This window comes from Cyprinus carpio, chromosome A3 (assembly GCF_018340385.1).
Source record: "Cyprinus carpio isolate SPL01 chromosome A3, ASM1834038v1, whole genome shotgun sequence".
NCBI lineage: Eukaryota > Metazoa > Chordata > Actinopteri > Cypriniformes > Cyprinidae > Cyprinus > Cyprinus carpio.
Window position 1 is genome coordinate 14,691,935 of NC_056574.1, and position 15,960 is coordinate 14,707,894.

General features: G+C 36.9%; 1 protein-coding gene across 12 annotated transcripts in view; it reads left to right on the top strand.

The window, feature by feature from the left end:
• Positions 1-15,960, top strand: part of LOC109048154 (rho GTPase-activating protein 44-like) — a 50,016-nt gene that overhangs the window by 25,834 nt on the left and 8,222 nt on the right. For 5 of the 12 annotated variants that reach the window (XM_042719937.1, XM_042719955.1, XM_042719965.1 and 2 more), the window contains exons 14-21: positions 603-716; positions 1,958-2,049; positions 2,167-2,350; positions 5,492-5,509; positions 6,604-6,786; positions 8,746-9,276; positions 12,187-12,332; positions 13,452-13,829. In XM_042719937.1, coding sequence (XP_042575871.1) covers positions 603-716; positions 1,958-2,049; positions 2,167-2,350; positions 5,492-5,509; positions 6,604-6,786; positions 8,746-9,276; positions 12,187-12,332; positions 13,452-13,829 — 1,646 coding nt within the window. The remainder of the gene's footprint in view (positions 1-602; positions 717-1,957; positions 2,050-2,166; positions 2,351-5,491; positions 5,510-6,603; positions 6,787-8,745; positions 9,277-12,186; positions 12,333-13,451; positions 13,830-15,960) is intronic. The other 7 variants (XM_042719995.1, XM_042720002.1, XM_042719979.1 and 4 more) reach the window with 4 other exon arrangements.

Here is a 15,960-nt window from a genome sequence, read left to right on the forward strand (position 1 = left end):
TTGTCTTTGAATGAGTCATGAATGCAAGAGCTCATTAGAAGAGAGGAGTGTCAAATCTCTGTCACATCATGAGCGCTGCAGCGGTTCCTTCACTGACAGGAAGTGGGCATGTTTTTGAAATAAAAAGTTCATTAGTCCTACTGAGAATATTTTTGAGTTTGGAAATGTCCTTCAGCCTAACCTGGTTAGTATGCCAACTATATCTCTGGCAAAGATAAATTCAGCCTTTTAATTTCACCCTGACTGATTTGGCCAAGGAATAAGAGCCACATAATAAATAATACATAATCAATCCAGGATTAAGTTTAAACAAAGCTTCCGTTTAAGAAAATAAGGGTGCCTGTTCATATTGATTACGCATTTTATTTACAAATCCTATGCATATTTGGCACGTCTTTACTTTTAGCCTATATTTAAAGGTTTATAGATATATGCTGTGAGTCTTTGGTTTGACTGCACCTGCCTTCTGTCAGACCTACTGAAATATTGATAATAAACAGCGACAGGAATAGCAAATGTAAGAATGAATGCCAGGGCTAAACCCTATGGTCAAACTGAGATTGAAACTGAAGTTTTCTTTTTCTTTTTTTTGTTCTAAACAGATATTTAATCAAGTTCTTAGCCAAACTCACAGAGCATCAAGATGCTAATAAAATGACGCCAGGTAATATTGCAATAGTTCTTGGACCCAACCTGCTGTGGACGCATTCAGAAGGGTGAGTGCATGTCTTCCGTTTGGATTATTTCTCACATTTATGTGGAGTGCAGCAAATTCACAAAGCAATTTAAAGGGACAGTTCACTGAAAAATGAAAATTCTGTTATTACTTAGAGTATGACTTAAGACTTTAATATTTTTCTTCTGTGGAGCACAGTGTTGTTAATGGTAACTAAAACACACTATTTTTTTTCTTAAAGAAATAAAATTACAATAAAATATAAATAAATATTCGATTAAAAACTTACAATTTGAGAAAAATAGAAGTTGCTTAACAGAAGCAAAAAAATAATTAAAAAAAAAAAGCACATAAAATTATTTAAGCTAAATGAAATCTAAAAATGTGCAAAAAAAAAAGTAGACAATTTAAAATAATGTAGACAATTTTAATATGTGACACTGGACCACAAAACCAGTCTTAAGTGTCAATTTTTCAAAATTGAAAAATTCTGGCATCTGAAAGTTGAATAAATAAGCTTTCCATTGATGTATGGTTTGTTAGGATCGGACAATATTTGGCTGAGATACAACTATTTGAAAATCTGGAATCTGAGGATGCCAAAAAATCTAAATATTGAGAAAATCACCTTTAAAGTCGTCCAAATGAAGTTCTTAAGAATAGATATTACTAATCATAAATTAAGTTTTGATATATTTACAGTAGTAAATTTACAAAATATCTTCATGGAACATGATCTTTACTTAATATCCTAATGATTTTTGGCATAAAAGATAAATCAATAATTTTGACCCATATAATGTATTTTTGGCTATTGCTATAAATATACCCCAGCGACTTAAGACCGGTTTTGTGGTTCAGCATCAAATATATGATTAATACAAAAATAAGCACTTTTGAAGAATCCATACAAAAACGGTTCATAGTGACCACGTCTGTCAAGCTTCAAGAACGATAAAAACACACTATAAAAGTAGATCATATGGCTTTTGCACTGTATTTTTAAGATGTTTGAAGTCAAGGTTTTCTGTAACTTCTGACTTACAATTAATTTGTTGGGATCTCTGCAGATGTGGTCACTGTGAAATATAGTTTTATGGAGAAGAACTGCATGAGGATTGCTTAAAGTGTAACATTTTGTGTTCCACAAAAGCAAGAAAGTCATACAGTTTTGGATCAACATAAGTTAATGACATTTTTAGGTATACTACTTCTTGAAAGTATCTAGTAGATTTATATTTTGACTTATATAATGCTCAAATGGGTCATTTATCTTCATAGGAACATGACGGAAATGATGACCACCATGTCCCTGCAAATCGTTGGCATCGTTGAGCCGATCATCCAGCATGCTGACTGGTTCTTCCCTGGAGGTTCGACAGAAAGAGTTGTGAAAACATGTTCGCGCACACACACACACACACACACACACACACACAAAAGTGTGTTCTCCTGCGAGATTTGGACTCATTTGTCTTTGCTATTCTTAGATATTGAGTTCAACCTGACAGGCAGCTACGGCAGCCCGGTCCACACCAACCACAACTCCAACTACAGCTCCATGCCCTCGCCCGATATGGACCAATCAGAGCGCAAGCAGCAGCATGACCAGAGCCGACGCCCACTCAGTGTTGCTACTGACAACATGATGCTGGAATTCTACAAGAAGGATGGGTAGGTTGTTCTGCACTCATGTCTCTGTCAGCCACCTCCATCTCTCCTCTTTTCCTTTTCCCTCCCACACTCTTCCATTAGCTTCTCATACCATCCTTACTTCTTAAAGGGACAGTTCACCTAAAAATGAAGATTCTGTCATCCTTTACTCACCCTCCAAACCTGTGTGAATTCTTTTTTTTTTTTCATGAAAAGATTAATTGAAATAAAACCAAAATCGCAATATGGCTTAGTGTGAATATCAAATCATAAAGGCTGCAAATTAATTAAATACATATATGAGCTGTGGGTTTCAGAGTGAAGCGCAGCACTGTGTTTGTTTACACACGAGCAGCTCATGATCCAGTGTTTTCAGTTTCTCAAAGCAGCTCAGTTCACAGTAAATGCATCTGCTTGTAGTTTGGGTCGCTTAAAAGGGGCACTCGGGAAAACAACATGCGTTAACCATCTTCAAACAAATGTTGATGGTTTAATGTTTGAATGTTAAGAAATTAAGACAGCCATTAATATAAGTTTTGCAATTTTACAGCAGTAATGTAAAAAAAAAATATTTTTATATTGTTTTTCTTAAATACTTAAAATTGATTTTTTTTATTTTACAGTAAAATATTACAATAGTAATGTATATTTTAATATTTTTACTTAATAATAATATGAATAATATTATATATTTATATATATATATATATATATATATATATATATATATTTTTTATATTTCTTATATGTATATGTACACACACGTATATGTACAGTATATGTGTGTGTGTGTATTTATATCATGATTATTTTTTATCTTTTTTTAATTTTTTTATAGTTATACAGATTCATAATTGCAACAATTTTGGCCAAATTGTGCAACCCTTTTAAACAAGCACAAATCTGGAGCTTAAAAAAAAAATTCAAATTAAATTAGAAAAACACAATTACATTTTCCCCCAAGATCATGGAGCAATATTTTTTATTTTATTTTTTCTCCAAAATGAGGGTGACCACAAGTGTCTTATTACTTCAGAAGACTTGCTTGTGAGTGGACCATTTATGGTGCTTTTAAAAAAAAAAAAAATAATCATTTTGGAGCTCGTCCTCATCCTCATTTATCTTAATTATATAGATAACAGTGGCCAGGATATTAACCTTTAATGTTGCATGAAAGAAATAAAGTCACATGCGATTTGATCAGCATGAGAAAATGACAAGAATTTTCTTTTTCCTGTGAACTATCCTTTTAAATGAATCATCATTGCCTATTACTGACAGGACTCGATAGTGCTGCTTAAACTAATTAGCAGTGGCGGAGGAGACAGCAGCAGATAGCTAATGTGCTCAGCGACTAATTCACTTAGACTGGGACGTCAGTCACTTCGTTATCCAGTAAACTTTCAGAGTCATTTGTTCTCAGTTGGAGTTGAGCTCTTGAAACATCTCAGTGACTCCAGCAACCTGCCCTCATTTGAATAGAGCTGGTCTCTGGCTGATGGGCTGCCACGGTCTCTATGGTAACGTGGATGGAGTGTTGAAGGAGGGCCGCGGCTTGCTTATCATTCACTGAGGGGGCTAGATTTCTGCCACTATCGACTGAGACATGAGGCAGATGTGCCAGGCTCTGACTCATGCCACCTGCAATGCTCCAGCAGGTGGAAAAATACCGCATACGGAGGAGGAGATCCAGATTTCTGTTAGACAGAGTCCTACTCCAGACTGGCGAATGACAAATATTGCATTCTGGCAAATATTTGGCAAACGTTGCTGTCAAGTTACCACATATTAAATGCAGGGCTGTGTGGAATCATTTTTGCAAGTGCTTTAATGAAATGATTTATGGAAGAAGAATGTCCACACTACTTTGTTAATTTCACTCGCCTATACTGTAAAAAATGGTGACTTGGAATTTTTTTTTTACCTATATTGGCACCTAATTTAACTGCTAAAATCTTATGTATTCATGTATTTAGGTTGATTTAGTGATATTAAGTAATATTTTTGACTTTTTTGATGAAATTTTTGATTACCTTTTGTTACCATTTTTTTCAGTGTACACTTTTTTAGGAGGTTATTTTGCTCGGCTGCATTCCAGAGAAAAGTGATAAAGTCAGAAAATTATGGAAGCTTGTTTCCACCACGGGATAAACATTATTATTTTTTTAATCTCACAATTCAGAATATTTTTCTTGCAATTCTAGGTTTATGTCTCACAATTCTGTGTTTTGTTCTTAGAATTGTGACAGAGAATTGTGAAATATAAAGTCAGAATTGTGAGATGACATAAAAAATGACATAAAAAGTCACAATTACCTTTTTAAATGCCTGTAATACTGTTGCAACAACATGAATATTAAAAAATGCATAGTTTTGTAAAAGATGCACATTTTAGATTTTTCCCCCTGAATTATTAATTTAAATGTTTTTTTTTTCCACAACAAAATAAAAAAATAAAGGTAACTGAATTTCAGACTTTTTTCTCTGAATTCTGAGTTTAAATCTCACAATTCTCAAGTTATGTCACAATTCTGACTTTTTTTCTCTGAATTTTGACTTAAAATCTCACAGTTCTAGAGTTTAAATCTTGCATTTCTGACTTTTTTCCTCAAAATTTCCTACTTTACATCTCACAATTGGTTTTTTTCTTAGTTACTGACTTTTTTTTTTTAGCTTTAGCTTTTAATTTCATATTTAATATTATATGAGTATTTCCATGACAACTAGTCATTTCTAATGTATTTCCCTCACATTTCCTCATGTTAAAGTGCCCCTGATGTCTGCTGTCATTTCAAACGCACAGACATGTTTTATAGATTGCATTATTAGAGACTCTGGTCCACTGTTAAAGGGGAGGCTAAGTGTCTAATTGTTTATGTCCACAGCTCTCGGGGTAAACACAATTAGAGTAAATGAGGCTTAATGGTGTCGCAGCAGGCAAGAGTGCCAGTTGTTCATTTAGGCTGACATGTTCTCACCTCTGGACCGCCCTGATCCCGCAAACACTGTCAAACTACATACATCCCCCACTGCATGCTACACAGTTCTCATTTAGCTGTCCTCCTCGTGTCATTTGCTTTTGCTTACTCTAAAGGCATTACTGTTAAACGTAAACTCACTGTGTTTCCTCTACACTCATTATTTTATCCACACTTAACGCAGCATTAGGAAAATTCAAAGGTACCGTCCACCTTTTCTGTTGTCCGTGACTTTGTTTTTGGTAACACTTTTTAATAACTTAATGAACAGTCATTATATTTCTGTATTGTTTAACAGGACAGTCATGCATGTATGTTTAAATATAAAAACTCTTCCATTCAAAAGTTTGTGGTCAGGTTTGTTTATTTATTTATTTATTTAGTTACTGAAGAAGAAGAAGAGAATATATATTTATTAAGCAAGGATACATTAATCAAAAGTGACAGAAAAAAAAAAACATAATGTTACAAAAGATTTCTATTTTGAATAAATTATATTTTAATATTACAAAAGTATTATATATTTTAATATTATTACAACAATTATATGAAAACAAATATTAAGCAGCATATAAGAATGATTTCTGTGTGATGCTGAAGACTGGAATAATGATGCTGAAAATTCAGCTTTACCATCACAGGAATAAATCACATTTGGAAACAATAAAATTGTAAACAATTATTTTTAATTGTAATAATATTTTACAACATTACTGTTTGTACTTTATGTTTTATCAAATAATGCAGTCCTGGTGAGCTTAAATATATATATAAAAAAAAAACAAACGAAACAAAAAAACTTACCAACCCTAAACTTTTGAACAGTAATGTGTATGAATCAAAATTGGAATCCAAATCATATTCTATTGTCTAATTATATCTTGTAACAATCACAATAATTGACGTTGATTGTAATGATGTAAGTCACTATAAAGTTTGTTTAACCCTCTGACACATGAATTATTAAATGACAAAAACAATTTATTTTTAAAAGGAAAAAAACAATATTTTTATAATAATCATAATTTAGAGAGTTACACATCTGACCTCTCTTTCAACTGACCTTCACCACTTTTGTCAGCCTTTTTTGAAATGGTAATATCACATCATAAATAATAATAAAAAAAAAAACACATGACATAGGGAACAGTTATACAGCATCATGGGTAATGGTCAAAGATAATCACCCAAGGTGGCATTATGCATCAGAGGGTTAACATTTCTGTAAAGTACATCTAGATGTTGTGTTTTCTGCAGTGGTTGTGATTGATGGTTTGTGGGTCTTTATGTGGGCAGTGTGGGTGTCAGAGTGATGGACACATCGTGGGTGAAGGGCAAAAGTTCCTCTACACTGACCCGCAAATCCTCATCCACGCCTCCACAAGCGCCCGGCTCTCCTGCGGACACCCTGACCACTGAGCAGCCCGGTGAGCTGGCCACATCTCCAATCCCCACTCCCCCTCCTGGAGACAGGGGCAGGTAAAAAACAACAACAACACATGATTCCCATCATCCTCAACCTGTTTTCCATTGTCATTTCAATGTACTGTATGCGTATTCCACAGCAGAACTAGTTGCATCAACTAACTTGTGACCTCATTGTTTTCCATTCAGCAATTGACTCTTTTGCTTTCACTGCATTTGTGTTTTAATGACATCATTTCCTCTGCTCTTCCATGCTTTCCTTGTTCTACTTAATATTTTATTTTTTGCTTCACTGAGTCTTTATCTATAAATAGAAGTGTGTATTTTTATTTTTACGTACAGTAGTGCAGTCAGTATGGCCATGTACACACTGCAGATAAATACAGTTGTCAGTCCTCTTTTGAGTTCTTCATCCTGTTTTGTTCACACAGACTTCAGTTGTGTGACATCCGCATTCTGCAACCAAATTAACCGCATTTACATTAAACAAAACCAAACTCAGCAACTAGTTCTTGCAATGTACTGTAATTAAAAGCCCATGCAAGTCTCCCTTCTCCTGATGCGAGGCAAGAAGATTTCGGAAAGAGCTATACGAATGTTTGAATGTTTGGGGTCAGTAAGACTTTTTCATTTTTTGTTCTTTTGAACTTGATCAAAGAATCCTGAAAAAAAAATGCATCATAGTATTTTTTAGTTGATAGATGTATGATTGTTTGAATCAATATTGATGTTTATAAGACATGAGCAGGAAATCAGCATATAAGCAAAGATGGGAAGGTTACTTCTGAAATGTAATAGGTTACAGATTACAAGTTACCCTATTTACAATGTTTAGCAGTCTAAATATTTCAATGACTTTTTAAAGTAATATCAAAGAATCCTGAAAAAAAAATGCATCATAGTTTCCAGTAACTGATTAAATTTGATTACTTTTCTACATTTCTAACAAGTGTTGTTTTATGTTTAATGTTTTTTTAAAATGTAATTAATGCAGACAGGTGCTGAAAATTCAGCTTTGCATCAAATGAATATATTACATTTTATTTATTACTTATTGAATTTACACTTTTGGCAGGTTATGAATATATTACTTTTCATTTATTGATTATTTTATTTTTTATTTTTTTTTTATTTAATTTTTCACAATATTACGTTTTTTAAAATAAATACCATTTTGGTGAGCTTATTTGAAATTTCAGGAGTGACTCCTGTACTCTGTTCATACCCAGAACAATAACTTGGAGGATTCACTACCGGATTTGAATGCAGTTGTCACTTTTGCAGTGTGTACAGGCCTATATGATCATTTAGTGCAGTTAAACCATCACAGTTTGGTAGGATTAGTCATTCTTGCTGTGGCTTCTTATTCATTCAATTTCACTAATAATCAACCCATAAGCCCATATGCAAATCATACATTAATGAAGCCAAGGTCATGCCATGGTTCAGTCATTGTATTTACAGTTTGCAGTGGCTGATGATTTGATTGGCTTACCTCCCCCCCTCTGAGACTCTTTCAGGCAATGAAAGGGTTTTTGTGTCTGTGTTTAACTGCTCTGGGTTTTCACCATATTTAGAGACCTTGGTTTCAGTGCTTAGCTCTTGTACAGTATATTAATGTTTGGTTGTTCAAAAAGATTTTTTCTTTCCTTGGTGCAGTGCGCAGACACAAGGTCATTTTCAGTGTAATTTTCTGTTTTCTTTTTTTTTTTAAATTTTAATGCATTGCTGTGCTTTTCCTGCCAGTGGAGTTGGATGGTGCCTCTTTTTCGTTGCTAAGCTTTGTTTGCTAGACCTGTTGCTCATTGCCGCGTGCTAAACTGGCTAAATGCTCATACCAGCTTGAGACTAACATGCAGACCAAAGGATCCTGAGAGTATTATCAATATTGTATAACGCTAGCGAGCCACAGCTGGAGCTAAGCATCCACTTTCCTGTTGCGCTGTCATGCGTGTGCAGTTGACCAGAGCTCTCTCTCCTGTGTTTGCTCTTTATTGTTTTCAATATCTGCAGCTCAGACGACGTGTCACCCAATCGGCCGGATTCCTCACATGTCTATTCGTCCCACGTGGAGGAGAGGCCACCCCCTCCGTACCCTTCCTCGTCCACATCTTGCCATCCCGGTCCTCACCACTTCTACCCCAAACCCCCTCCCTGCGCGCGGCCCGTCGCCCCCGGTCCCGAGTCCCAGCCTCCCAGCTCCCCACCTCCACCCCTGCGCTGGGCCGGCTTCGGCCCACCCCTTCCCCTTCCCCAGCCCCAACCACCCCCCTCCTCTTCTTCCTCTTCCTCCTCCTCTTCACTCGATATCAACTCCAACCCCAAGCCTATCTGCCTGTACTTTCCCAAACACGGGCCCCTGTGTGACGCAGCGCATGCCGCTCCGCCTGACGCCAATGCCTCGCCCCTCTACATTAAATCCCCTCTCGTGCTGACCCGCCACGACATGTCCCTCGGAAACCCCCCTAGCCTCCCCTCCTCCGCACCCCCGCCGTGGGCTGCCTGTCCATGTGCCCGTGAGAGAGGACCCCCCAGGCTGACTAGGTAAATACCACCTGCCTGCGGCCACCCCGCCTTCGCAAAACACATTGTGACGGCCATCAGGGCTCCCCACACTGTCTGAGCGCTCACCTCAGATCACTCCATACTGGCTCCCACTTTTTCCATCTTGTTTTTGGAACTTGCTTGTAATGTTATTGCTTTCTCAGTCCCATCACGCAGATTCCGTAACATTCTCATTGTCTGGGAAAGCCTGAGGTTGCCTAGCAACTGAGGATGTTACTGGTGTTTAGTGAAAGTGGATCCTTCAAGCAGAAATCAGTGCTGTCACTGAGTTTTTATTAATATTTTGAATCAGTTCATATTTTCTGTTATTATTTTAATTTTAATTAACTTTTTTGTATACATATTTTTTTATTTTTAGTAGTTATTTTAATGACTGTTTATTTTTATTTCAGTTTTAGCTGTTTTAGTACATCAAGTTAAACTAAATTAAAACATTGCCTTTGCAGCTAGCTGGAAAAAAAAAGGTTTTAAAATTATATTGAATTTCAGTTAACATTTGTTTTATTTCAACTAACATTTTTTAATGGTTTTAGATCCAGTTTTAGTTTATAACTATAATAACCCTGGTAGAAATAAATACATTGATGGAGCTGCATATGGTGACATGAATGTATTATGCTTACGAATGTATTGCTTGTGAAACTGAGTCATGAGTTGTGTTTGCTCACTGGGATAGTCGCACTTGATGTGCATGAACATTTACACCAGCTCTGTTCCAAACCCTAATGAGCTGCCCACCTAGGCATCTATTTTAGTCATCATAGGCGCTCCCCCAACACAAAGATTCCTCCAAACAATAGGAAACAGATTTATTCTGGCCTTATGTGATAGCTTTGGAAAATAGAAATTAAAAGACTTCCCAAAATTAATTGCAATGATATAATCTGATTGCCACTTACATTTACTCGGTTCTTAGAAAGTCCATCTAAGTAAAATGCATCCATTCTGTAAATGTCTGACACTATAGAATGCTGCAGTGATGAGTATTTTTGTGGGCCAACTTGTGGGCTCGCGTCATCCTGGTTAACCTCGACAAAACCCCAATAGGGTTTTTCTGTTGGCTTTTGGATTATTGCAGAAAATAAGCCCTAAATATTTTGCCAGTGTTTAAAAAAAAAAGTTGGGATGGGACATATCGAAGGGCTTGTTATGAATAGCTAAAAGGCTTTAGCTTTTCTATCTCCATCTTAAGCCCAATGTAGACTCACCATGCATAGTTTTTCTAGTATGCATGTGCACGCTATCAAATGAAGTATACTAAAAAGGCTTTGTGTTTGGCTTTACGCATACGCTAAGCATTTGCATCATAATTATGCGTTGGGCTTTAGCTGGAAACCATTATAAGCTACTCCCTGTGGCTAGTCAGTAATAGATGGTTTTAAAAGGAAAGATATTCTTGTTTGAGAGCAAATTAATTGCTCTCAGATAATCAATATTTTTAGTCCCGTACTTAATTTTCCCTGAAGACAAAAACTAAATTTTCAATGTATATCTACTTAAAGTTTGTTAAATTTTAGGAGTACACCAACATCTGAAAAGCTAAAGTTATGGTCACATTTACCATTGTTTGCCAAAAATCTAAATACAATTTAGCAAATGTGACCGCATCTTAATAGACATTGACTAAAAACCACAAACTATAATTTCATTGGTTTACAGAGCTGGTGCCCATGAATAGCATTTCAGATCAATCACTTCCAATGTTCATTTCAGTTACAATGCTGTGTAGCTGCTGATAACAAGGACAACAAGGGCAGCTCACTAGATTTTGGAACAAAGCAAGAGACATCTAGAGCCACATAAAATATAATAGTTTAAAGAAGATTAAAGTCTTCCCTACTTAACAGCCATCTGTATTAGAGAACTCTAAAGCCAAATGCACTGGTAAATCGTCATAAGGCTGAAACAATTACCAAAATTAAATTAGAATTCAGATGTTTCACAGCAATGTAGGCCATACATTTAATTGAGGTGGGAATTGTGTATACGAATGCTCTTTTTTGGGATCATCAGTCTCCCGGGTTGTTTGAAAGGTTGCAGGAATGTCAGTGGAATTACATGAATTTCCATCGCTTGCTGCACATGCAGACACCATCAATGCAATAAAGATCAATCTAAGATCTTTATTAGGAGCGCTAAGCATCAGTAGAGCCAGTGTTAGCCATTTTACCAATGATGTTGACTGTTTATTGCAATGGCACAGGATCCCCTCCACATCTGCCCTCATGAGCCTTCATTCAGAAGTCACAGGGAACTGCAGAGATTGAGTCATAGATGTGGCAGTCACGTAGTCACATAGATACAGATATTGCAGAATCATTCTCTGCATGTCTGCATGGATATAGATGTAGAGGACTCATGTGTCCATGTGTGCACATAGATTTGTCTTCCCCAGAGTTCAGCAGAGAGGCGCCTGAGCTGTCTCATCAGAGTAAAAAACAAGCTCCACATGCTCAGTTATATTAAAGATACATGCTGCGTGTGTGTGTGTTTGCTGGGCAAGGACACTCAATCCCCCTCCTTCTGCCGCGCATGAGAAACACTCTGTGTAAATCCACCTTCACATGTCTTTGAAAAAAATCTGCAGATTTTAGTTGTGGATGTTTAAGTAGATGTCACCGTCTTGTTTACGTTCTTGTAGCTCATCTGGTAAAGCATGACACCAGCAACGCAAAGGTCATGGGTTCGATTCCCAGGTCAGTTAAGTCAATAATGTTATGTCATGGTGCATTCAGACACAATCAAAACTAGCAGGATGTTATTTAGCAGTTAAGCGCTGTTTTTAGTTTCGTTGACGGGGGGCATGAGTGGTCCTTGCACGCTATTAGTCATTAATGATACAGTGGGTGCAGATTGATGGCAGGCAGTCATGTTTCTCTCTCTCTCCAGCACTCTGAAGAGCAAGGAGCTCTCTCCTGTTATTGGCCACAAGTCTGCGCAGGCGTCAGGAGCAACAGTGCCCCCTGTCAGTGGTCAGCAGAGCAACAGCCAGTCTCCCCACTCTGCCGAGCACAGCCCCCACACCTTACACAAAGGTTTGTCCCATTGGGATTCCTCTTTAATTCTTTTATTTATATTTTTATTCAATCTACAGTTAAAATCGAGGTGATTTTGTGACATACATCACTTACTACATCAGTATGTGCTGTGTAATTCTTTGTATTGTACTGTGAAGCCTTGTGCATGTAGATATAGGTGGACTTTTTTACACATTTTACAATGGGATGGTTGTTTTAATTAGTAAAATTATTGTTTTCTCAAAATATGCATTTGATATCACCTCATTTTCCAAAAATTCTTAAACGATTCATTCAAAGAAGTTCTAAGATACAGTCTCTCTCAACCCCTCCTCTTTTGGGTGACAATAACTTTATTTATCATGCACTTTCGGCTTTACAATATATAAAGACATTTTTTTTTCTTTATAATGAAGAAAAAGCCTCATTAAAAGAATGAAATTCTTGAAAGAAAACCTTATTAGTTTGAAAAAATTATATTTCTTGGAAAAAGAGTATTTTAACAAAAATGTTTCATTTACTGTTTACTTTTATTTAAGGAAAATTATTTAAGATATTAAGTCTTGTTTTCTGAAAAAAATGTATCTATGAAGTGAATTGACGTTTAAAACAAAAATAAATTCCTGTCATATGGTTAAGCTGACAGATATTTTTTCTTGTTTTAAGCATAAGCTCAATTAATACAATACAATTAAAACAATTGTTCATACATTTTTCAGTAAACAATACTTAATATCTAAAGTCATACTGAAGAAAATGATTTTTTTCCAGTGTTCTGGTTGTAAAATGTCTCCCTCAAAACTTAATGATATTCATGATGTAACAATTCATTTAATATTAAAAAATACTGTATACGTATAAAATAAGTGTATATTAAAAAATTAAAATAAAAAATAATGATTTATATGTGCACACTCGCATACATTCAAGGTGTAAGGAAAATGTTATAACATTTATTTTTAGTATAAATTAAAGTCATTAAATGTAAAGAAATTCCCAAGATGCATTGAACCCAATTTTCACCTTAGCACTTTCTATCTGTGATGTGATCACCCGAAACTAATGTTAATACCAGGTGTAAACAGGATCGTAGAGTAAAGTGTTTTTTGATTTTGTCTTATCTTTCTCTTCTTACAGCCTCTAAGAAACTGGCCCCTGTGCCACCCAAGGTTCCCTACGGCCAGTCGGGGGGGATCTCAGACCAATCCACAGGTCAGCCGTCTCCGGTTAGCCTGTCCCCCACTCCCCCAAGTACCCCCTCCCCATACAGTTTGGGCTGTCCCCCTGGACACGCGCCCACCTCTTCCCCTGGCCAGACCCCATTAGGGGGACCCCATACGTTGTCCTCGCCGCCCTCTCTGACTGGTACGCTCACAAAGTCCCGACCCACCCCAAAGCCCAGGCAGAGACCCAGTCTACCCCCTCCCCAGCAACCAACCGTCCCCCCTACGGACCCCCAGCCCCTGGAGCAGGGTCTACTTGACGGATTGTCCCCCGGGGAGAGCATGTCCACAGGTAAACATGCCACAGTGGCAACATCACAAGTGGGAGTCCAGCGTCCCTCTCTCAAACTGTCTGTCTCTCCGTCCTACACAGGCGGTGGACTTTAAGGAGCCAGATCCCCATAAGAAATGTGAAGACATTTGTTGGTCTTAAATATGGAGGGCCCATAGATTCAGTTGCCTTTGAGATGTATACTATGATTATTTTTGAATCCCTAGGATTATATTTTAGCTCTACAATTTTCAGAAAAAATGGAAACAGGGAGTTCACTTTAAGCCCAGGGACATACTGTATATATCTTACTACAAAATGAAGTGTGTAATTTTTGCACGACCAGTGGAATTCTAAATATAATGACTTTCCATACAGAGTTTCCACTGACTCTTCTGCTCCACCACAGACAGGTAGTTTTGCACCAGTTTCATGCTATTACTTGAGCCAGAAGTTGTTGGATGTGTTGGACCACTCAAACAAAGCAAGCAGTGTTTTAAAAGCGCCAGTAAGTTTACACTCTTTAGGTTGTATAAAAGGGTAAAAATGGGCAAGCACTTGCTGAAAATCGTTGACTATTAGATTGGCCAGCTTTACACTGAACTTTCAGGGACTGAAGGTGCTATGTGGTTCAGTGAATTTCCACAGGCGAAATCCAGTTTTTTTATAAGGATTCAGATTTCATAAAGAGCACAAATTGATCACTTGGAAAAAACTTGCGAGAACTTGCTGAAAATCATCAACTCAAATTTGATTGATTAGCTTTAGTTTCAACTTTTAGGGTTGCAGGCGCAGTCACATTTACAGACCTGCTTACCTTGGAATTTTATCAGTGTGATGGGACGGATATGGGGGTCGGGGGAGTCATATATTCTTTGATAGCTATAATATTACCTGAAGCTCCTTGATGGCTAATGTCAAAACTGTAATTGCACAGTGTGCAAAATTTAAGATTTAACATTAAATATATTCTAAAGGTTAAAAGGTCTGCACTCAGTCACACACACCTTTGTGCTATTCCTGTTATACAGTATTTCAGAGTAAAAAGTAGGGATGCAACAATACAGTTAGCCCAAGGTTCAATACATTAACCACGGTTTTCAGCTTGGCACATCAGAGTATTTTTTTTTTTTTTAGATTTGTAATTTAGAATGCTCTTTAAAAAAAACTCCAGTGCACTTTAATTAAATTTCCAGTAAACTTCTGTACACTGTGGAAAAACATGGATTACCATATGTCTACTTTAAATTTCTTTTAAGAGAAGTATTAATTTTATGGCTTGGCCATTTTTAGCACTATAAACACATGTAATGTCTGTTTCATTTATACTGGAAGCCAGAGGGTGCCCTCGTGCAGAAAATCCACATATGCGTCACAGAATAGAACTCATGGCGCTCCAGGAAATCCCTAAGGCCGGGTATATAGTGTGTGATTTTCGTCCAATTTTGTGCCGAATTCTGACTTGTGCGAGTGTTTGTTGTGTGTCTTTTGATGTGCAGACAACAGGGGTAAACATTCGGATGGTCGGACGAATTTCTGACATGTCAGAAAAAAAAAAACGCCCCTTGTGATCGCACAGCTGAAGCATAACTACGAACCGACTGCCCTAAACTCAGTGCTTACAAAGACTATAGAAATACAAAGATGATTCACTTCTATACTTATGATTGGGAGAAACTGCAACATGCAATATGGCGGAATATTTATTAGAGTCATTAGGTGCGTCCCAAACCGCGTACTTATGCACTATTCTGTGTCGTTTTTTAGTATAAATAGTGCGAGTAGTGCATTCACACTGAAAATTCGCTTTAAATATCCGGATGATGCACTTAAATAACCGTAAAAATGAAGTGTGGAATGTTGGACACTTCATGCACTTAACTGTAGCAGCTTTAATTATGTAGCAAAGGGGGAGGGGCTATCAGACTCCGATTATAAATGACAAAACAACCTTATATAATTCATGCACTACATGGTTGAGTACATAAGTGTAAGTACTTAGTGTATGAGTGCATAGTGTATAGTGCGTCATTTGGGACGCAGCTAGAGCATCACTGCAGCAGTCATTAGAAGCTCTGGTTTCCATAGAAACCTGAGGGTAGACCAGCCAATGCACATGCTCAGTCATAAGTGCGTTGGCTGGTCTAGCCTG